The 23,720-nt window shown below is 37.9% G+C and overlaps 2 protein-coding genes across 13 annotated transcripts in view; one reads left to right on the forward strand and one right to left on the reverse strand.

The window, feature by feature from the left end:
* The window catches only part of FAM13B (family with sequence similarity 13 member B), a 78,242-nt gene extending 54,987 nt beyond the window's left edge, over positions 1 to 23,255 (reverse strand). For 6 of the 12 annotated variants that reach the window (XM_036014824.1, XM_036014822.1, XM_036014823.1 and 3 more), the window contains exons 1-6: positions 22,906 to 23,042; positions 8,945 to 9,111; positions 7,504 to 7,695; positions 6,854 to 7,066; positions 1,062 to 1,239; positions 622 to 763 (exon numbers count right to left, since the gene is read on the reverse strand). In XM_036014824.1, the coding sequence (XP_035870717.1) occupies positions 622 to 763; positions 1,062 to 1,239; positions 6,854 to 7,066; positions 7,504 to 7,660 (690 nt within the window). In that variant the 5' untranslated portion in view covers positions 7,661 to 7,695; positions 8,945 to 9,111; positions 22,906 to 23,042. Of the gene's footprint in view, positions 1 to 621; positions 764 to 1,061; positions 1,240 to 6,853; positions 7,067 to 7,503; positions 7,696 to 8,944; positions 9,129 to 22,905 lie in introns of those variants that run through there. The other 6 variants (XM_028528619.2, XM_028528616.2, XM_028528615.2 and 3 more) reach the window with 5 other exon arrangements.
* Positions 19,493 to 20,667, forward strand: LOC114510333 (protein PET100 homolog, mitochondrial-like). The gene has a single exon (XM_036014829.1). The coding sequence runs from the start codon at positions 20,026 to 20,028 to the stop codon at positions 20,269 to 20,271; it is 246 nt and encodes an 81-aa protein (XP_035870722.1). The 5' UTR covers positions 19,493 to 20,025; the 3' UTR covers positions 20,272 to 20,667.
* Positions 23,256 to 23,720: the final 465 nt, after the last annotated feature.

The raw sequence follows: 23,720 nt of genomic DNA on the forward strand, positions 1-23,720 counted from the left end.
CATAAATGAGAAAGTAACTAAGGTACTTGTACAATCTCAACTAAGGCATAGCAGTAACATAAACTATAACATATCCTGAAAAATAGATTTAATATTCAAGAATCACACGAGTTAAAAAATTAACTCTAACCTAAACTTATTTCTCCTGATGCTTCCTTCCCATTAATGACAAGTGCACTGCTATACTGAGTTGCTACTTTAACTTAAAAAAAAAGCTTTGTTTATTTAAGAGTTTGTGTGAACTCTGTATTGAATCTTTCCCTCTACCCACATTCCTCTATGCTAGCAGTTTCTTTGTACAGACAAAAAATAAAAACAAAAAACCCCACTATTCTTACAAAATAAACAATGCTTAAGTTAACAGAAGAAAAAACACAAAGAAACCCACAAAATCTCTACTATATATTCTGGTTTCAATGCCTTTCTCATAGTACCCAAATTGAGGACAAGAGGTTTTTTAGAAAAATACCACATTTATATACGACGCAGATGTAGATGATTTGATATAATAACCAAAAGAAGTTCTTCCAATTTAGAACTGAAAATTCCACCAAAGTTTGTGCCAAGCCCATTTTTTTGAAAAATTTCTTCCTCCAAGTAGAATATTTAACATATTCTCACCTGTTCAGTAATTGAACTCAAATCATTAGATGAAAAATCTTCCTCTTCATTTTCAAAAAACTCATAGTAGTTTTCCAGAAGTCCAGCCATTATCCTGCTCACTATTTCTTGCTCTTTCAGATCTTCCACATCTGTGTAAATGCTAAGAATAAAAGTTAAATTGAACTGAAATTTCTTAAATCAATCACAGGTAAAGTTAGAAGATGACCAACGAGCCACTTTATGAATCTGACCAATTTATGTCATCATTCTGCACCTCAGTTTTCCTATCCACAAAGCCTGCCTAATTTGTACCCAGTTCAAAAAATGCTAGGAGGACAAACCAGATCTACTATAAAAAACAGTGGTTCACCAAGCAACCTTTGATCCTTGGGAGACAACAAATAATTCTATTTCATAAATTCAGTTTTTATTTAATTGAACAAAATTTATAAACTTACTGGAAGACATCTGGACCAAAGACAGCAGCCAAAGAGTTTGCAGACCAAATTTCTTCATGATGTGATGCTACATTGGCTAAAAATCTACACAGAAACTTTAACAAACTATAATTAACAGGTGGAAGCTGTTGCAAGAGGAACCTCAACTTTCTTCCAAATTCATCTTCGTTATTATAATCTATAAAACATAATGACAGGTTTTTTTAATGAAGTAAAGCAAAGCTCAGATATTCTGCCAGGTTCACATAATTCCACCCACTCACCTTTTTACTGTAACAATTCAAAACCTCTTCACTTCCTCTATTAGAGGCCAAATGCCTCTGGGCTTTGCATTTCACTTATTAAGGGCAAGAGAAGAGGTGGAGAGAAGGAACTATCAACCCCTCAATTGCTGGAGGATGTTTTCCTCATCTATTACTCATTGGCCCTAATTCTCCAATTTATTTATTTTTTTAATTCTCATCATACTGCCTCTTGCATGACTGTACCTGTATTTCCAAATTAGTGTCAACTATAACAAGTCAAAATACACTGACCAATACCAGTCAACACCAAGTACTAGTGAGCAAAGACAGGCAATTTAATCTTCTAATAATATCAGTGATACTTTTGCACTGGAATGAATGAGAAAACAAGGAACAAGGCAAGAGAGACTTCCTTCTCCCTTGATATCCCAAAATGAACAATTAACTTGAGCACTATCAATAGAACTAAATAAAAAGAAATCTCACTTCTTTTTTTTTTTTTTTAAAGATTTTATTCATCCATTTTTAGAGAGGGAAGGGAGGGAGAAAGAGAGAGAGAGAGAGAGAGAGAGAGGGAGAGAAACATCAATGTACAGTTGCTGGGGGCCATGGCCTGCAACCCAGGCATGTGCCCTGACTGGGAATCGAACCTGCGACACTATGGTTCGCAGCCCGTGCTCAACCCACTGAGCTACGCCAGCCAGGGAAATCTCGCTTCTTATTTGTGTTTTTCCTCTAGGCTGTTTTTGGTTTTGGGTTGTTATGCAAGTGAATTTCCAACTAGCAGAAGCTATGTCCTCTGTTTATATCAATGAGCTTTCATGAACAGAAAAAGGGCCTGTATCAATGCCACTGATTGGTCAGGGCTCCACTTGGGCTTCACTTAAGAGATAATTCCTCAGGGATACTCTCAAAATGAAGTAATTTATTCCTTCAATAGTGAAAATGAATCTAATTTTTAAAAATATTTTTCTTGCCCTGGCTGGCGTAGCTCAGTGGACTGAGCGTGGGCTGCGAACCAAAGTGTCACAGGTTCAATTCCCAGTCAGGGTACGTGCCTGGGTTGCAGGTCATGACCCTCAGCAACTGCACATTGATGTTTCTTTCTCACTCTCTCTTTCTCCCTCCCTTCCCTCTCTAAAAATAAATAAATAAATAGATAGATATAAATAAATAAAATCTTTAAAAAATATATTTTCTTCTGGTCCTTAAAATTAATTTTAAAAATAATATTTGGTTAAAAATTCTTAATAACAGGTTATGATCATGATATTGGCTAGCTGTGCAAAATAAGACACATCTAAGAAGCTTATCAGGAAAGAGTAGTCATATGAGTTTTACTTAAAACCACATATACCAACTCAAAAAATATATGCAAGTAATTAACATTATCAATATGATGACTACAGCAACACTGACAAATTCATATTATCCTCTTTAATTTTGTATCACTTATCATCTAACATACCCATATATTTATTTGGTTTACCATTTATTTTCCCTCTATCTCCCCTTATGCCCTTTAGAATTTTAGCTCAATGATAGCAGACATTTTCATCCAGTTTTGTTCACAGCTGCATTCCTGGAATCTGTTAACGGTGCCTAGCACATAGCAGGTATTCAATAAATATTAGCTGAATAAACTGAGTAAGTACACAATCACTGAAAAAAGATGCTGGACTACTAAAGCATTTGATTAGTGAATAGGGTGGTAAGATTGTAGACAATGTTTTTACTTAGAGTACACTGTCCATGTTGCTCTACTTCTGTCTGTGCACATTTCTACTACACAAAACTGTTTATACCTGTCAGGCTGCTTCTAAAGTCTTCAAATAAGGCAGAAAAGCCTTTCAAACACACACACATTCATAAACCATACACGTGCTTAAATTTCTTTCCTTTTGAGCCTACTTCCTAGTTAAATCATATCCTGGAAAAAATATATGTACATATCAAATAAGTTTCCCTTGACTCCCAATACTTTCAGGCATCAGTTACAAAACTGGGAACTGTACTTTCTACCAAAACAGTAAGTAGTTGGACAAACCAGCATGGTCTAAAACCAGTGGCTGACAAAAGTTGACAAATCAATGGAATGGGTGGTTGTCATAATTTGGGGGAAGGGGTACTAGTGCATGTAGTAAGTAAAGGCTAGGGAATCCTGCCAAACATCCTTCAATTCACAGGACAGTACCCTGTAATAAAGAACTGTCTATCCCAAAATATCAATAGTGCCAAAGTTGTGAAATCCTGGAGGTTTTTTATTATTTTTCTTATATATTGATTTGGGGGTGAAGGATGAACTTCTATATCCTGTTCCACCCATTTATGCATTCAATGATTCATTCTTATATGTGCCCTGACTAGGGATCAAACCCACAACCTTAGTGTATTGGGACAATGCTCTAACCAACTAAGCTAACCGGCAAGGGCATGACATCCTGGTTTAAATAAAAGATCTAATCACATCAGAAATGCCATACTGCAGTGTACTGCTATCACAGAAAATAAATACCACTTTTTAAAAACACTAACTTAGCCCTGGTCGGTGTGGCTCAGTGGATTGAGTGCCAGCTTGCAAACCAAGGTACCTACAAATCAAAGGGTCCTGGGTTCAATTCCCAATAAGGGCACATGCCTGGGTTGCAGGCCATGTCCCCAGTAGGGGATGTGTAAGAGGCAACCAACCACACATTAATGTTTTTCTCCCTCTCTATCTGCCTCCCTTCCCCTCTCTCTAGAAATAAATAAATAAAATCTAAAACAAAAACCAAAAAACACTAACTTAAATGCAACTGCAACAATGTCCCCCCAGGATCTTCAAAACAATAATCTCATGTATTTGTGAATGCCAGTTAAAATATTAACTACAATATTTATCTACAGTAAATGGTGAGGGGAATCTTAGAGATCTAGACACCTTCCCCCAAAAATTGGTCAAAGGATAAACAAAATAAAATACATTATATTACAACAGAAATGCCATTATGTCCATACAAGTACTGCCACACCCACCTATGATAGCTATTAAAGAATAGGTGTGCATATGGGTGCGTGTGCACGTATATATACCACAAGCATTATAAACCATAAGCATTTCTGCACACTTGAATTCTTTCAAATTTATTTAGTCAGCCATGACTGGTGTGGCTTGGTTAGTTGGGTGTCATCCCACAAAGTGAAAGGTCGTTAGTTTGATCCCCAGTCAGGGCACATGCCTGGGTTGCAGGGTCAGTCCCTGGTCAAGGCACATACAAGAGCCAACTAATTGGTGTTTTCCTCTCACATTAATGTCTCTCCCTCTCTTCCCCTCTCTCTAAAAATAAATAAATAAAATCTTTTTAAAAAGAAAATTACTTAGATGCATTTTCTAATTCTATGAATAATAGATAACGTAGAACATGATGCTGTCATACTTTTAAATGAATACAATCAAAACGACAATCCTAGTGATAAAGTTTTTGACAGTCTCAATGTGTCAATGACTTATTACCAATAAGACTCACCACAACAATCTTTTTATAAATTTTCATTCAAGACCTAAAGATTATCTGACTCTTGGAACTTTAAAGAGTTGTCTACAATTCAGCTAATACAGGGAACATAAAGCCCTATCACTATAAAACAAAAAGAATTGCTTTAGAGTCATAAAAACATCTTAGAAAATTCTAACAATCATTTTCATTACATATTTAATGGAGGCAAAATGCTCATTAGGCAACTCAATACAAACATTTGGGAAAAAAAAACCCTACAAGAAGACACATAGCTCAGATTCAATCCCTGGTCAGGGCACATACAAGAATAAACCAATAAAGGCATAAATAAGTGAAACAACAAATTGGTGTTTAAATAAAAAACAAACCAAGTAAAACCCCCACAAGAAAATGAAGAAATAAACTTAGCCCTAGATGGTGTGGCTCAGTGGATTGAGCGCAGACCTGCAAACTGAAAGTTCATTGGTTGATTCCCAGTCAGTGCACATGCCTGGGCTGTGGGCCAGGACCCCAATGGGGGCCTGTGAGAGCCAACCTATTGATGTTTCTCTCCCTCCCTTCCCCTCTCTCCAAAAATAAATAAATAAAATCTTTAAATCCAAACAAACAAATGTAAATGGAAAACACCTTATTTAAGAAAGAAGAAAGAAAGAAAAAAGAAAAAAAAAAAAGAAGAAAGAAAAAGAAAGAAAGAAAAAAAAGAAAGAAAGAAAGAAGAAAGAAAAAGAAAAGAAAAGAAAAGAGGAGAAGAGAAAAAAGAAAGAAAAGAAGGGAGGGAGGGAAGGAGGGAAGGGGGGAGGTAATGGATTCAAAACAAAAAAAATTAGTATTTTGCCCTGGTTGGTGTGGCAAAACGTCACACTAGTGTCAGCCTATGAACTGAAACGTTTGGGGAGATACTCCCAAATGATATCCTCCTTTTCTGACTACATAATGCTTAAGGATACACACAAACTTATTATAAAATGTCCTTGCACTGAGGAAGTATTTATATACATTTTTTAGTCCTTACTCAAGCACATTTTTTTCATTGCTTTTTTAAGAGAGGGAGGGAGGGGTGGGGGGAGAGAGAAACATCGATGTGAGAGAAACCAACTGGCTGCGTTCTCACACATGCTCTGACCAAGGATCAAACCCACGACCTTTCAGTCCACAGGACGATGCTCCAACCAAATGAGCCACAACAGTCAGGGATCTAATTTCCTAACATCACAGAATTTCTCTAGAAGCCCCAATTCAAAAAATTTAAAAGATTCCATAATACAAAGAGAAAAGCCAGTATAATTTAAAATTTCAATAAATATTGTCACCTTTATAAAGTTCTTCTATAGTGAAACAGGTCACTCATTACATACAAAAAAACACCATCTGGCTCTAGGAACAAACATTTCCTCACTTGCTGGCTCTTTTGCCCTTCTGCCTACCTGTACCTTTACATTTCTTGTCCCTAATTCCATTCCAACTGGGCCCTACTTTAGTCACCACCAAAAACTAACCCAACAACAGCAATTTTTTCCTTTATTCAGCTGGGGGACTGATGACCAATTTGATATTTTATTCCTTCAGGCAGGTGTCCAAGAACAAGCTTTAGTTATATTTTAAACCTAGAATTAACACTGTGTTCTGGTTTCTGCTAGGAAGTCCTATCAAACCAGAGATAAATAATATCCTATAGTGACATCACCACTAAGCAGCCCCACTGGCTATTATTGGATACTCTGCCACACATCACTATATATATATTTTGTTTTTGTTGTTGTTCCTTCTTTCCCTACCTTCCTACTCCTTGTTCTTATCTCCTGCCTTTCCTCCTTCGAATCCCATATCCTTGATCAATTATAAGTAAACAGTACCACAGGAATCTAACAAGTTGCCATTCCTTGACTAGACCACAGAACCTCAAAAAGCTTATGTTTTACAGATGGGAACATAAGAAATAAGTCTCAGAACTATTATACTATAATTACCATTTACATGTCAAGATTTCTAAAACATAAGGATTTTGAAATTAATGTTCAATGACTAATTGATGAGAATAAAATTTTGTTACCTTGAGAAAGCTGCATCAAGTGAATATGCAAACTGCCAGGGATAACAGGTTCAGGAAGTTCTTGAAGGAAAAACCTAAGAAGACTAATAGCTGAGGGAACATCTGCTTCCTTAACCAAATCCACTTCTTCTCCACTGTCGTATCTCTGCCGAAGCCACTCCACTGTCTCAGCATTTCCATTGACTTGGAAAAGTCCTTGTTGCTCCAGACCTCCTACATTAGTTCAAGCCAAAATTAAATAAGCTTCAACTTCAATTACTTGGTCATATATTCATTCTCCAATCAACTTAAAATACTCAGTTTTGGAAAGCCATTCTTGGCTCCCCTGACTGGGCTAAATGCCTTCCAATTATAGCTCCAACTGTACATTTAGAAACATACTAACTCTGTCCTGAGGGATATTCTATTTTATCCACCCCCTATTATCCATTAAAAAGAATCCTATTACCCCCCTCCCCCACTAAAAAATGCTCTATGCTGGGCATTTCTGAGTATAAAATACACTAAAACGTAAAAAAAGAGCATTTCTATTGTTTTTCCTTACTATATTTTGGATTTTTCATGCTTTTAAAAAAAAATGTCCATGGTCAAAAAGGATAAGTTGTGTTTATTAAAACAAAGGCTAGCCCTCGAAGTAAGGAAATGTATACCATGTTCCTCAATATAGTCCACAACGTGGCGGACTATGAACGGAACCTCATTGTCTGGATGTCCTCCCTGCTGCAGCTCATCAAGTGGAATTCCAAATATTTTGTTAGCAAGAACGGAGTTGCAGTTACTCAAGGAAGGGGAGGAGCTCTTCCTCATATCTTTTTTGCAGCCAGAAATCAAAGCTGTCTTTTCTGCCAAATGAAAAACAACAACAAAAAAGACTATGATTAACCTGTGGCAATATGACTAAATACAGTAAAGAAAGAGGCTGTACACCTCAGTGTGTTTTCGTCTATTAAATATGTTCCAGTTCATCAGGCTCATAGTATGTTCTACAAATAAAGTTCAATACAATCATCTAAGCATTTTCTAATGTATAGGGTTAGTTCTCAATACTCCATTTAGCACTTGCATATTTATTAAACAATGGCAAAATTGATCATTAATCTTAGCAAAGGACATAAATGTCCCAAAGACAAATTAAGGGGCAAATCTGGCTCCAAGAACACCTTTACTGACCAAGTTTATTAATGACACAGGAAAAAAGCCAACTGAATCATTTCTGGACTCTGTTATATGAAGCTCATCTAATCCTTCCATTCATAACCACCCAAATAGAAAAAAATCACTTTTACAACGTGATAGGCCAAAAATCACTTTATAAACAATGGGCTAATACAAACAAGATTAACCAGTTCTTTTTTCTACATGACAGAGCAGCCATAATAGGTCTTTATAAACAAAGGAATTTTTCAGTTCTTAACATCAACATTCAATGAAAATGTTCTTTTATTAATCCGTTTCATCATTATTCAAAATAAAAATCTGTACAGCCAGTCTAGTTCAGAAGAACCAAGTCATTTGTCTTAACTTTGTAGGAATTGTGATCAGTAAAGAAGCAAGGGGAGAAAACAATGTTGCCAATATCAAAACACAATCCCCCCAAAAAATTCACTTTCTAAAATAAACATATAACTTTACATAGAAAAGGATTATATTTAAAAGAAAGAAAAACTCTTTCAAAAGTCGATAATGAACAAAATGACAGAAAGTGAGCTTTTTCAACATCTCAAGAGAAACAACTCCTTTTGCACTATGAGAGAAAGATAACACAGCAAAAAAATTAATCTGCTCAATATTCTGAAACTTTTAGAAAAACAAGGACCACGTGTAGAATAGATGTACACACTGGATTAAGAGAGTATCGCAAAATGACTGGGAAACAAATCCATCCAACTTATAAGAACCCTGGACATTAACTTAGGAACAGCAAAGAGCCATAAATGTAAATAGTTTTAAACAAGCAAGATCCATTCCTCAGCACATTTAGAGCCAGCTAATGACTACAAAACCTCAAATTAATAATCAGTAATAGAAGGTAAACTCCAAAATCTCTGTGGATTCATACAGCATGGGATAATTACCATTTTGAAAACTTACCTTTGAGTACTTAAACACCTAAGTTTAAAAAACGGATTCTGCACCAGCTACCCTCACTGAGCAAGCATTCGTTTGTCATTTATGGCTGTTTGAGATTATGACAGAAGATCAGCCTGTAGTTCCTCATTGAAGAAACGCAGAACTCGATCAGTACTTCAGCAGTTAATCTAGAGGGGGGGAAAAAACAATTCTTTTAATTTCCCACATCTTGTAACTGTGAAGAGAAACCAGAATAAGCAATGAGGTTCACTTAGGAAGGTGCCTATACTGAAAGGCATTCTTCTGCCTAAAAAGTATCTATGACCTATATGGAAGCAAAATCTTGTACAAACCTTAGAGCTATGATAGCCAATCAGGGTAAGAATCTTTCTCCCAAAAAGAAATAACGGAATTGTACAGGAGAACCTTTGACAGTACTCATCTTCAGGGATTACACTATTCAAATAACCTATTTTCCACAATGGACCCATCATTCGCACCCCACTCAGTTCCATTCCATCCTCCTATACTCAGAACAAAACATGGAAACATTTTCAGATCAAAGAATAAAAGATGTAATTTTAAGCTTGCAACTTCACTTATGTACTTTATTCTTTTCTTTTGATACAACAAATATTTTGTTAGCAAGAACTAGTTGTCTGAGCTTTCTGATTTGGAAAGGCAATAGTACATGTTGGAAAAGAACAGTTAACAGAAGCAGAAGGGCATGCACTCAAATATCAAATATCAACTAGACCATTCTGTAGATGTGACCCTGAACAACTTCCATGTCCCTAAGCCTGTGTTTCCTTACATAAAATAAATACCTACCCACCTATTAAGTTTAAATGAGATAACACCATATTTTGCTGTGTATAATATGCACCCATGTTTTTGGCCCAAACCTTCAGGAAAAAAAATATTTTGTTTTAATTTTTTAATTCAATTTTTTTATTTGTTTACATTTAGATACTTGTTTTTTAGTACTACAAAGGAATTTTAGCATTTATTTTTGAACATATGGATATCGTCATTGCTTTCTACAGTTATACTTTTTATCAAAGGCATAAATAAAAGAATTAAATACAGTTATATAGATACGGAATTAGTAGTACCCATGCATAATGTACATTCTTCTTTTCCCCTCAAAAATTTGGGCAAAAAGGTATGCATTATATATGGCAAATTATAGTATACACATATAATACACAGAGCATCATTTTCCATTCTTTTCTTTGCATAATGTTCAAGACCAGCAAACAGGCTGGAGAGAGAGGGAAAGAAGGGAAAAGCATGTTTGGCAATATGTTTAATCATCTGTGAATTCTCATAATCTCTTTTAAAAATCTTTTAATAGCTCAGTAAATTGCATTGCAACATTCTGCTTAAGAAAGCTCAGGGTTCAGGTAAGCAGAAAAGCAGAAGAGTATTAGCAGTCAGTGCAGTTTCTTAAAAAATCTTAATATGCATACCTCTAGAAAGAACATTAAAAACTGAGGGGAAGGAAAACGACATTCCCACAACAAACCCTTAGTAGATGATTACTTCTAAAACATCCTAAAATGCCTGCTAAAACATGTAGTCTATTCATCTGAAAAACAGCTTCAAAGTTACAATTATTCCTCCTGTAGTATCCATAGAGGACTGGTTATAAGACCCTCCTCAGAAACCAAATCTGAAGATTTTCAAATACCCTATATAAAACAGTAAAGTATTTGCATATAACCTATACACATCCTCCCTACACTTTAAATCACCTCTAAATTATTTATAATACTTAATATAGTGTAAATGCTCTGTATATAGTTATTACACTATATTGTTTAGGGAATAATGACAAGGAAGAAAAGTCTGTCCATATTCAGCACCAACCATCACAGGTCTAACTACATAATACACATCAGCAACAACAAGCTTTTTTCCCCCCAAGTATCTTCCACCCGCCCCTGGGCTGAATCCATGGATGAAGGATGCACAGATACAAAGGGTCAATTATATGTAAGATCCTTTAGAGAGGTTAACTTCAGGGACAAGATGTTTAATGAACTTAACATTAAAATTCAGGCTGATACCATCATGACATAAAGAAAAGGGGAGCTTGCTTGGTGTACAATAAAGAAAGACTCACTGGAAGAGTCTGTCAGGGGCAAACTCTATATATCACTAAAATGACTATTCATTTAGTGTCTTGCTAGTGAGACCAAAACCCAGTTATGTCATCCTGTGTTCTCTACTACTCCCAGCCTCTACACAATCTGAAAAGCATCTTTCCTATAGCAATGCTGGGGTGGGAATCTATGAATTCATCAGTACAAATTGATCCTTACTACTAGGAACACAAAGGCATAAATTTTTTCAGCTGTCGAGTTTTTCTCCTGAAGAACATCGACAACAACAACGAAAACAGCAGCAGCTAATATTAAATTAGCAGTTGTTATGTGCCAGGCAGTTCATGCATTTCACTTGTATTGATAAGGTATTATTATTTATTTACCCCTCACCTGAGGATATGTTATGGACTTTAGAGAAACATCAGTCAGTTGCTTCTGGTAAGCGGCCCAACAAGGGATCAAATCTGCAACCTTTTGGTGTACAGGACCATAGTCCAACCAACTGAGCTACCCAGGGCTAAGGTATTATTATCTTAACCCTCATTTTAATGAGACATTGCATAGAGGTTTACCAATTTACCCACAGTAATCCCAACTTTTAAGGGTCAGAATCAGAACTGAACCCAGAGAGTTTAAACTGAATTTATATTCTGACTCTTAAAAGTCCTTGCTCTTAATCATTAAACTATCACTCTAAGTAAATTTTCACAAGTTGTAAATTATCACAAAATCTCCTATTTTATCACTCCCTGACCACAAAATCTATATACATTTTAGGTCATTTATTCCTAGCTTGCTTAAAGGTACTTACTAGTCGATGATTATTCACTTGAGATCTCTATCTAAGTGCATACTGCTGGGGCATTTGGACTGGAGCAGCCCAAAATAAACATTCCTGCAGACTGCAAAATAGTTTCTGACATACTACTTAGTCCTGCTTCCCACCCCTTTCCACAGCTTAAATTATGTAAATATTCCCTTCATATATGCAGTGAGTTGAATAATGAGCCTCAAAATTTTATGTGACCTTATTTGGAAGATCTTTGCATATGTAATTAGTTAAGCATCTCAAAATGAAATCACTCTAGATTTAGGGTGAGTCCTAAGTCCAATGACTGGTGTCCTTATAAAATGACCACAACACATACCATGAGTAAGGCCATATGAAGAGAGAGGAAGAAAATAACAGTTAAGCAGTGACAAGACAAGAAACATTGAGAGCCACAGGAAGCTGAAAGAGGAAAGGATTCTCGCCTAGAACCTTTGGAAGGAACATGGCCCCGCCCACACCTTGACTATAGACTTCTGGCCTCTCAATCTGTGAGAGAAAAACCTCTATTGCTTTATTAGAGTCACCACATTTGTAGTAATCTGTCATGGTACAGCCCCAGAAAACTAATGAAATATCTCAACTACAATATCCAATTCCCCAAAAAGGGGGAAAAAAAATGCAGCTGGTACCACAGAAAAATATCTTCAAGAAATCTGATGAAATTCTGACAGGATCAATAAAATACACACACACAAAAAAAGCAGTTAAAAGGCTTGACAAAGCCCAACCTGGTGTGGCTCAGTGGACTGAGCACCAGCCTGCGAACCAAAGGGTCGCCAGTTCATTTCCCAGTCAGGGCACCTGCCTAGGTTGTGGGCCAGGTCCCCCGTATGAGAGGAGTGAGAGGCAACCACACACTGACATTTCTCTTCCTCTCTTTCTCCTTCCCTTTCCCCTCTCTAAAAATAAATGAATGAAATATTTTTAAAAAAGAGGCTTGACAAAGAGGATACAGTGTGTAGACTTTCAAAATAACCAACAACTTCCAAAAGCATAATTTTATTATAATCAAAACAGAAAAAAGCCACCAAGAAAATCATTTTAAGCCCAAGTGACAGTTCAGTGCCTAACATGGTGGTATTGACAACATAAAAACTCTTGAGTCTTACATCAAATACTTTACTATGAAACAAGAGTGATAAAAGTAATTCAATTAAAGACCAATTATCAATAAAGCTGGCTGATGGATACATTCAGGAACATGTACTTCGTATACCAGCTATCAACCTGAATTCTGCCAAGGCTCAAGGAACTTCTGCATTTATATATGACAGCAATACCTTCTTAATAGCATAGAATCTAAGTTTCAAACACCTAATACAATTAGTGAGGGGCTTTTTAAAAAGGGTGGAACACCAACATCAATACTATAGATAAAAGGAGACAGCATTAACTAAGCTCTTACAATATGTCAGGAACTATTTTAAGGACTTTAAATGTATTAACTCATTTAATCTTTACAACAATCCTATGGAGTAGATACTCTCATTATATCCATTTCACTAATGAGAAAACTAAAAAGCACTTAGAACTTTATGGAATGACAGAAATGTTCTATGTTCCAATTGCGGTAGTGGTAGTTACACTGCTTAATGTACTTGTCAAAGTTTACAGAACTGAACAATTTAAATTGGTGAATGTTATCATATATAAATTATACTTCAAAAAAGTTGAAAAAATACCTGGCTAGCGTAGCTCAGTGGATTGAGCACGGGCTGCGAACCAAAGTGTCGCAGGTTCGATTCCCAGTCAGGGTACATGCCTGGGTTACAGGCCATGACCCCCAGCAACCGCACATTGATGTTTCTCTCTTTTTCTCCCTCCCTTCCCTCTCTAAAAATAAATAATTTTTTTTAAAAGTTGGAAAAATAAAGAGAATTGCAAAACTGAAGTACCGCATCCCTTCAGTAGATTAACTATTTAATATCAAACTATTTTTATTACAGAATACAATACTTTCCACCCACAAAAGAAAAATAAAAAATGTCTTTTAACCATATTTCAAGAACCAATCCTGTTTGGTCCTTCTGTTTTATCTAGCATATCCAGAAATTACTACATAATTTTCTATAAAGCATAACTAAGAAAAACAGATTAAAGCTGCACTGAAGACATAAATTTTAGACATCAGTTTAGAGTCTTTTCAAACCAAATAATTTCACAAAACACTATAACAGTAACAGATCTGCAACATACTAATAAAAGTTTTGTCATTTTACCCATAAGACAATCTTTGGTAAGAGCAGTGTCTCCCTAGATACATTATCATTTTTTGTGTGAAAAGGTTCTACCTTCAAACTCAAAGAAATAAATAAGAAACATTGCTTTTGTCCAAAATGCTTTCAACAAAGTAGGATACAGTTTACAGACGGAAGTTTAAAAGAACTACCTCAAAATTGCTAAAACCCCCCAACCCCCCCCTAACCACCCTCCAAAAAAAAATCCCTATCATTAGTATAAAGAGAGAAAAGCAAGAGGGAGCTAGGTCTCAATAAAGACAGTAAACTGTGGGAACAGAGATTTAAGTGTTGTAGACAACTGCTGCATCTAACTCGGAATCAGTGAACAAAGCTTAAGGAAAATAACTGTACCCCTACTCCATACATTCAGCTTTCCGTTAGTAAGCTCTCAACAGTTCACCAAAGCAAAGGAAAAGACACCTCTTTCATTCTGACTAAACAAGAATGGTACTACAAAAGTTGCCAATATGCTAAATAAATCCATGGTTCCTTCCTGGCCTGAGAAACTGACAAGGCATTAATTTGTCTGAGATCCTCAACAGTACACCAAGCAAACAGAAAGGCTGAATATATGTCTCAACAACACATAACCTTATCTGTCAAGTGTTCATAGATGCTATCTGACCAGGAAAACACAAAGTCATTTAAATCTATTATTAGACTCATGATGACTTTGCCCTTAAGTAATTTACCAAAGCATAACTAAGAATTCATTGGTAGAAAGCTTTTAAATTAAAGAGAACTTTAAAACTCAAAGTTTAGGAACTTCTTTGCCTTAAAAAAAGAAAACTATGAAGGACTTCTTGCAACAATTATCATCCCTGTGCCTGAGGATTTGTTCATCTGTGTGCACTTTAACATACGACATGTGGGAACAATCCTCCTCCATGGTGATTCCACAAAACAATGAACAATAGAATTACACATATTTTGTAGGACTACATTTGTCCAATTGTGGTACTAGATACAGCACACATTTTTCAGACTGCAACTCACTAAATGTAAAATAATTCACCTCAAGACAGCTCATTATTCCTCTCTTATTCAAGTATTCAGGCAAAAATTGGTTGCCCCTAGAGATAATCTATTGGTAAACAGCCTTCCTAATTTTAACAAACTCTCAAAGGGTTTCATGGCCACAGTCAATTATTCTATAACATCCAACTATGATTTCAAGCTACTAAAATCAAAATTAATAAAGCCAGAGAGATAAAATCTCTTGTGACTAAGTCCCCTCACTTATCTCACCAATCTCCTCAATACTAAAATCTAACCTGAATTCTCCTGCACAAAATTCCTGAACTTTTTTCCTGAACTTTCCTAGCACCCCCAACTCCAAATTTTTTGATCAGAAAGAAACTATGAGCACAGCACTCATATATGTATGTGTATTTCTAAAGTAGAGTAGAAGACAATATACTAGCATATTATGCACACCATAAACATATACAAAAACATTTTAAGATTAAAAATAAGTAGAAACAAATTTTAAAACTATACACACTTAATTAGGTCATCTGCCCATCCAAAGTGCCAGCACATCATTTTTAATACCAGTGACCAGGAGCACTGGGTCTCCAAATTCATCTGGAGATGGGGCCAGGTTTATTCAAAGTAGGTTTACCATTGTGAGTATGCGAAACACACAGTAACTCTTGCATTATTAATTATTGTATTATTTTTTATACATACCACTGTAAACCTACTTTTGCCCCACCCTATATAGAATGCAAAGCCACAACCCCAATCCAGCATCCATGACAACCTGGACTGGGCCTGTGTGTGTGAAATAAACTCTTCAGATGATTATAATGCATTCAAAGTTTTAAGAACCTCTGGCATACAGGATAAACTCTAAACTCCATTGCATGGTCTACAAGTACTTCACCTACCAGTAAAGTCTCCTTTCTTGCCACTCCTCCATCTCACTCTACTATTCAGAAATAAATGCTTAACTACTTGAAGTTCACAGTCCACATTATCTAGGTTTTGCACATACTATTTTCTATACTTAGAACCCTAACTCAACAACACAACCAGCCCCATCTTGTTCATCAAACTTATACTGATCTTCAAGTCTCAACTCCAGCCTCCTTTGAAACCTTCACTAACTTCCTGAGACAGTTCTCCATTGCTCCTAATGTACCTCTCACCTTTTTAGCAATTACCTCATATAACTGAAAAGTATGTCTGTCTCTCAATAGAGGATCCTTGAAGGCAGGAAGCATGTCATTTCATGTTTGTATCACCAAAGGCTTCACACAATGCCTGACAAATAATTTAGTTTTTTAAATATGTGTTGAATAAAGACATAAATAAGAAGCAAATAATGCTGGCTAGTTCACATTAAGAAGACTAACAAGACAGGGCACCTCCTACAGCAATTAAAAGCTGCCATACCTACTTCCAGCAATAACCAAAGATAATCAAATCAAGAAGGGAAAGCAACTATCATTTATGGAATATCTATACTCATTTTACAAGTTATTTCTCATACCAAGAATGATGCTGTGAAGCAGGCACTATTCCCTTTTTACATGTATTTTGAAGTCACTCAGCTGAACTTCAAAATTTGTAAATGGTGATGCTGGAATGTGTCACTGGATCTAACTGCAAATCTTTCTAATGAAAGTCTTAAGAAACCAGCCCTGGCTGGCGTAGCTCAGTGGATTGAGCGTGGGCTGGGAACCAAAGTGTCCCAGGTTCAATTCCCAGCCAGGGTACATTCCTGGGTTGCAGGCCAGAACCCCCAGCAACCGCACACTGAATGTTTCTCTCCCCCCCCCTTCCCTCTCTAAAAATAAATAAATAAGTAAATAATCTTAAAAAAATAAAAATAAAAATAAAAAAGAAACCAGAACATTAAAATAAGCACTATTACAGGGCACAAAGTATTCACTCACATTTACTTAGAAACCAGTCACAATTCTGATTCAAAAAGCCAAGGAGACCATGAGGTACCTGGAGTTAGTCTCCAAGATTAGATAAGGAAATTTCCCCAAAGAATGACCTCTTGAGATCTGTCAGACAGATCTAGAGTTCTACATAGGTACCATATCAGTACATAAAAAAAAAAGGAAAGAGTTTAATCCTACTTATGCAAGTATGAAGAAAGGCCACGCTTGAAATGCCTGTCTCCTGATTAAAGGGTAAGCCTGTAATGTGCTATGGCCAGATGGCTCCCAATGGGTTCCCTTTCCCCACAGCACTTAAATGTCACTGGTCTGCTAATTTAGCATGATATTCTATTAAGTCAAAGTGAGTATCTGCTAAATTAGCTCTTCCCACTAGGCATTAGCACAATGATTGATCCTTTTTTAAAAATTAAAAGTACACAATTTTACATGCATAATAGAAAACATTCTTGTCAGTTATGTGTGTGCATAATCTCCATTTTGACAAATGTTAACTCTTCAAGACTCCTCTATTTTAGTAATCTTTCACCTCTTCTCCCCTGAAAGCATGCACACCCAGGGCCTACCTTAGTCTACTGAGTAAGGTCGTAAGATGACTTATCATTTCTTCTTGCTCATTAACACAAAACTACACCACACTTGTTTTTTTGTGTTAGGGGTATTAAGAGTAATTAAACAACTTGTTCTAGCCAAATGAATCCCTTGAAATTACAACATTTCTCTTTTTGCACAGACTTGTATAAAAACTGCTCTGAAAAACGGGGGGAAAGCTGGAACATGAAAAAAAGGCACTGACTGTATTTATTTGTGCATCTGTCTTCTCCACTAGACTGTCAACTTTGAGAGCTTTGTCCCACCCCCCCCCCCCACCCCAGTTGTGAACACTAAACAACAGCAGAAGCCAGTATCTGAACTGATGATCATTTCTGGTGTACTTGCCAGTTCTCTGTCCAACTAATCCTCACAACCATCCCCTGTGATAAGCATGGCATTCCCTTTCTCAGAAGAATAACAACAGAAATCTCAGAGAGGTGAAGAAACTGTTCAAAGTCACTGAACTACTTACTAGAACTTTAACTTTTGCTGTCTTTTAGGTGCATGCTCTTCCAGGCAACAACACTAAAGTCATTACTGAAAATTTTGTTTAAACTTTCATTGAAATGTATGAGGCTACACAAAAGTAATTCACAAAACATTTAAATGTATAAAACCACACATAAAGCCTCACAAAAACATTTAAATGTATAAAGCCACACAGGAGATAATTTATAAAACACTTAAATATTCTGTACTTGCCAAAAAAAATTCCTTATCCAAATACTAGAATAGTCCTTAACTGAAAAAGATTTACTTTTTGAAATTATTAGTTTCAAGTGATTCTACAACCAACAATACAAAATGTGGTCTGCTTTTTCCACAAAACTTTCATTTTATCTGATCATATATATGAGCTCCTCTGCCTTTCCAAACTTATAATCCACTGTGACTAGCATTTGTTTCAAATTAGAACCATAAAGCACCTTCCCCTGCTGCCCTCCCCTGAAAAATATTAAGCACCTCCTAAGTCAATCTTGATAAGTGGTTTTTGGTTTTATTTTTACCTTTACTCTTCAACTGCACAGAACAGCCACTTGATACACAAAAGCAAACATGAATATTATAAGAATAAGTAAACTCAAATTTTTCTTTTTTAAGACTTTATTTATTTATTTTTAGAGAGGGGGTAGGGAAGGAGAAAGAGAGGGAATGAAACATCAATGTGTGGTTGCCTCTTGAGCCCCACTACTGGGAACCTGGCTCGCAACCCAGGCATGTGCCTTGACTGCAAATTGAACCAGTAATGCTTTGGTTCGCAGACCCATGCTCAATCCACTGAGCTACACCAGCCAGGGCAAATTTTTCTACTTTTTTTTTTCCAGAAAAGAGCAATAATAGAACCACAACAGACATCTCTCTGAAAACTGCTTAAAAATAAAAAGATAAAGCTGTGGCTGGTATAGCTCAGTGGACTGAGCGTGGGCCTGGGAATCAAAGGGTCACCATTTCAATTCCGAGTCAGAGCACATGCTTGGGTTACAGGCCAGGTCCCCAGCAGTGGGGTGCATGAGAGGCAACCACATATTGATGTTTCTCTCCCTCTTTCTCCCTCCCTCCCCCTCTCTAAAAATAAATAAAATCTTTTTCTAATGAAATTCTTTTAAAAAAAGAGCAAAGAAAGGACTTAAAAAGATATTTCTCTGAAGATACAAATGAAAAGATGTTCAACATCACCATCTCTTAAAAATATGTAAATCAAAACCACAATGAGATACTACTTCATTTCCATTAGGATGGCTATTCTCAAACAAATAAGCCAACAAACAAAAAAGAAAAGTAATAACTGTTGGAGAGGAGGAGAGGTCGTGAAGAAGTTGGAACCCTTGTGTACTGCTAAATGGGAATGTAAAAGATGTATCTTAAAAAGTTAAAACATAGAATTACCATATCATGCAGAATAAACCCAAGGTATATAAGGTTGACTCTTGAACACCATAAGTATTAGGGGCGTTGTCACCCATTCAGTTGAAAATCCATATATAACTTTGACTCCTCCAAAATATAATTACTAATAGCCTACGGTTAACTGAAAGCCTTACCAATAACATAAGCAGTTGATTAAAATGTTTTATATATGCCTTATATATTATATTCTTACAACAACACAAGCTAGAGGAAAGAAAATCATAAGGCAGAGAACAGCATTTAGTGGAAAAAAAATCCTTGTATAAGTGGGCCCGTACAATTCAAACCCATGTTGTCAAGGGTCAACTGTACTCATACATATATACCCAGAAGAATCAAAAGTAGGGATTGGAACAGATACTTGTACACTAATGTTTTTGTGTGTACAAAAACTTACTAGAGCAGCATTACTTTTGGCTTCACAAAAACCAAAAAGTGGTAACAATCCAAACATCCATAAACAGATGAATGGATAAACATCTTATCCAGCCTTAAAAAGGAAATGCAAGTGGCTCAGAGAAGTAGAATGGGGGTGAAATCGGACATGTTTCAGATAACACTGTACCTCACCTTCCCTGTGACTATGTTCTGGATTGCCAATCCGGCCCAGTGGTTTGAGGACCTCATACAGCAAAAGAAGGAGCTGTGGCCACCTGAGGAGAACCAGTGCCAACAGCTAGAAGATTTCAAAGGGAAAATAAGGAAGCAACAGGAGAAGCTCCTTGCGGCTGCCCAGCAGAGCTACTGAGACCCCCAAGTGCCTGAGTCCCACCCATGAAACAATACAATTCAGTTCTGTTTCTCATGAGGAAAAAAAGGAAGGAAATTCTGATACACACTACAACATGAACTTTGAAAACATGCTAAATAAGCCAGACACAAAAGGACAATGTTATGATTTCATTTACATGAGGTACCCAAAATATGCAAATTATAGAGACAGAAAGTAGAATAGAGGTTACTGGTGGGGGTGGGGGTGAATGGGGAATGAGGAATTACTGTCTACAGAATTTCTGTTTGAGATAATGAGTAAGTTCTAGAAATGGAAAGTGATAATGGTTGCACAACGATGTGAATGTGCTTAATGCTATTGAATTGCACATTTAAAAATGGTTAAAATGGTAATTTTTATATAATGTATATAGTTATAATTTTTTTCAAAGTATAGCTACAGCTATTATTTCCCCAATACTAAAGTTAGTGTACAATGAAGGGGGAACCTGTCCAGATTGAGGTTATTCATAAATGATAATAAAAGCAGTTGTCATTTTACTGATGAAGAAAAACATTTCAGCCATTTTCTCTATCCCAAAACAATAGCATTGTAATAAAAAATAAATAAAAAACATTTACTTCACCCAATGAAGAATTTTAGGCTCATAGAAGCACAATTTACAATAGCTAGATGCTGGAAGCAACCAAGATGCCCATCAGTAAATGAATGGATCAAAAAACTATGGTACATTTACACAATGGAATTCTAGGCAGCAGAAAGAAAGAAGGAGCTCCTACCCTTTGCAACAGCATGGATGGAGCTGGAAAACATTATGCTAAGCGAAACAAGCCAGGCAGTGAAAGACAAATACCATATGATCTCACCTTTAACAGGAACCTAAACGACAAAACAAAGAAGCAAGCAAAATATAACCAAAGACACTGAAATAGAGGACAGGCTGACAGTGACCACAGAGGAGAGTAGAGGGAATTTAAGGGGACAGTGGGAAGGGTTCACGGGAACAAACTTAAAGGATACATGGTCAAAAACTAGGGGGAGGGTGGTAATGGGAGGGAAGTGGGGAGGGGTGGGAGGGGTGCTGGACTGGGAGTAAAAAGGAGAAAACTGTATTTGAACAATGATTAAAATAAAATTTTAAAAAAAGAAAAAAAGAAATTAAAAAAAAGAATTTTAGGCTACTGTGATATGCCTTTCTGTAGCTTTTCAAGGATTTAAACTGTCACAGATCACTAATTAGTGACACCATTAAATTGGAATACTGCCTCAGTTTCCAAAGCAGCACATACTAAGAAAGTAAGAAGAGGCCCCAGTGGATGTACAAATAATGGCTAGTTCATTAAATTCCATTCAACAAGTACTTACTAAATGCATAGTGCCTATGAGAGAAACCAAGACCAAAAAGTATTGCAAGGTTACAAAAAGGGAAGTTGATGACAAAAGTAGGCTCACATTAACCCAGAAAGTCAGTAATACAAAATTACCCTTTACTGCTGCCTTTTAAAAAGTTAAATGCAGCCCTGGCTGGCGTATCTCAGTGGATTGAGCGGGGGCTGCGAACCAAAGTGTCGCAGGTTCGATTCCCAGCCAGGGCACATGCCTGGGTTGTAGGCCATGGCCCCCAGCAACCGCACATTGATGTTTCTTTCTCTTTCTCTCTCTCTCTCCTCTCTCCTCTCTTCCCCCTCCCCTCTCTAAAAATAAATAAATAAATAAAACCTTTAAAAAAAAAGTTAAATACATCCCAGTTATTTAATGTTCACAGTCGGCAATACTGTGGTTCCGGTTGCCATTTTTAAATTATCAGGAACTTGACAGTAAGGTAAATGCTCAACACTTTAGGTACTTTTTTCATTAACTAGACAGTTAATTAATTAATTATAATGGGGAACTGAATAGTTTTGCAACTGCCTTTCTATAAAAGTTAAGTTGATTTCTAATTTATTACCAACAAAACAAAGTTTACCAATTTCCCACTGGGCAAGTGTGCCAACCGATTCAATTTCCTATAACCTTATCTCGGAAACCAGGCGCCCCATCTGCAACTTAACGCTGTATCCTCTGGCCCGATCTATGCAGAGTGCGTTCTAGACGAGTTCCTCCGAGCACCCACAGCCCAATTTCAGCTGCATTCTCTGAATATAAGGAAGTCAGCAACCACTCATCTCACGTGATCTTTAAAAGGGGCGCAGTCGAGCCCGGAATAAACCACACTTCTTTTTTTTCTTTCTTCTGCATTAACTTCACTGCCCAGCATAAAGGAAGTGGGCAGAGAGATGGCGCAGGGCCGGTGTGCAGGGGAGCCTAGCAAACAAGCGTGGGTGGCTATGCCTTCTACTCTGGAGGAGCTCGGAGAGAAGGCACACCCCGCTCACGCGCACTGCAGCGGATGGAAAATCGAAGACTGCCACACCCCCCACAGCCAGGGGCACGACTTCCTCCCGTCCTGCTCGAGAAGAAAGAGAGTCTACTCTACGAAAGCCCCACCTGCGGGGTACTGCCCAGGATCCCCACCACCCTGACGTGCAACGCCCTTGAGCCCTGCGCGGGTGGGACTCGGCGCTGGTGGGCTGCAGGGGTGGGGGGAGAGAACCCAAGCTACCAGCAACTCACGCATGCGCAGATACAAGCGCCCGCCAGTTCGCCTACCGTTGGAACCGCGACGCCCCGTTCCCCGGCTGCTTCTCCAGGACCCGCAGCGTCGGCAAGAGGACGAGAACTGAGGCCTCAAGTGGCTCCGCTGCCGGTGAGCCTCTTCCTAAGGAGACAGCTGGTGGGAGGCTGAAGCAACGGCTGAGGCACAGGGCCAGCCCGGGAAGCGACCCCCGGATGCCCCCGGCGGTGGCGGCGGAGGCGGTGAAGACGGGAGAGAGAGCGCGCGCGCGAGGGCGAGAGTGGCGACGGAGGCAGTAACTGAGGCGCAGAGCCTCCCTAACGGCGAGCGGGAGGAGAGCGGAGGGAGCAGGGCGGGTAGGGGCCGGGCCGGACGTGACGTGCGTGGGAGGGGCGGGGCGAGGGCGCCGAGGGGGAGGGGGGGTGCCCTGCATTCCCCCTACCCCCCCACCCCCACCCTGCCTGCATTCTGAGGGTTTCCGAAACGCAGTTCTCCTCCCAAATTTGGGCCCTGGGTTATGGTGCAAGAAGTCGGGCGCAGGCCTGAGGGAGGTGCCTGGGGGAATCCTCAGTCTGGGAGGTAGGAACAAAGATAGAAGACACTGGGGAGGGGATGTATGAGGTATAAAGGACCGATACGGAAGACAGAGATCGCGTCTGGTCTCTGCGGAGAAGGTTGTACCCCCGCTGCAAAGGCCGGAATAACCCGGTGCTCGTGTCGAGGTTAGGGGCCCCGAGACCTTAACTGAAAACCACCGGGCAGCCCAAGGCGGTGACTCAGGTTTCTATTCCCAGCGATGGGGGTTAGTTCTAGGACCATGCCCAGCCCCAACCTGGCCTCTTCACCTAAG

Source organism: Phyllostomus discolor, chromosome 13 (genome assembly GCF_004126475.2).
Source record: "Phyllostomus discolor isolate MPI-MPIP mPhyDis1 chromosome 13, mPhyDis1.pri.v3, whole genome shotgun sequence".
NCBI classification, from domain to species: Eukaryota; Metazoa; Chordata; class Mammalia; order Chiroptera; family Phyllostomidae; genus Phyllostomus; species Phyllostomus discolor.

What these genes read in the sequence shown, in the direction of transcription:
- LOC114510333 (XM_036014829.1), top strand. Translation starts at nt 20,026, where the DNA reads ATGCAAGTGGCTCAGAGAAGTAGAATGGGGGTGAAATCGGACATGTTT.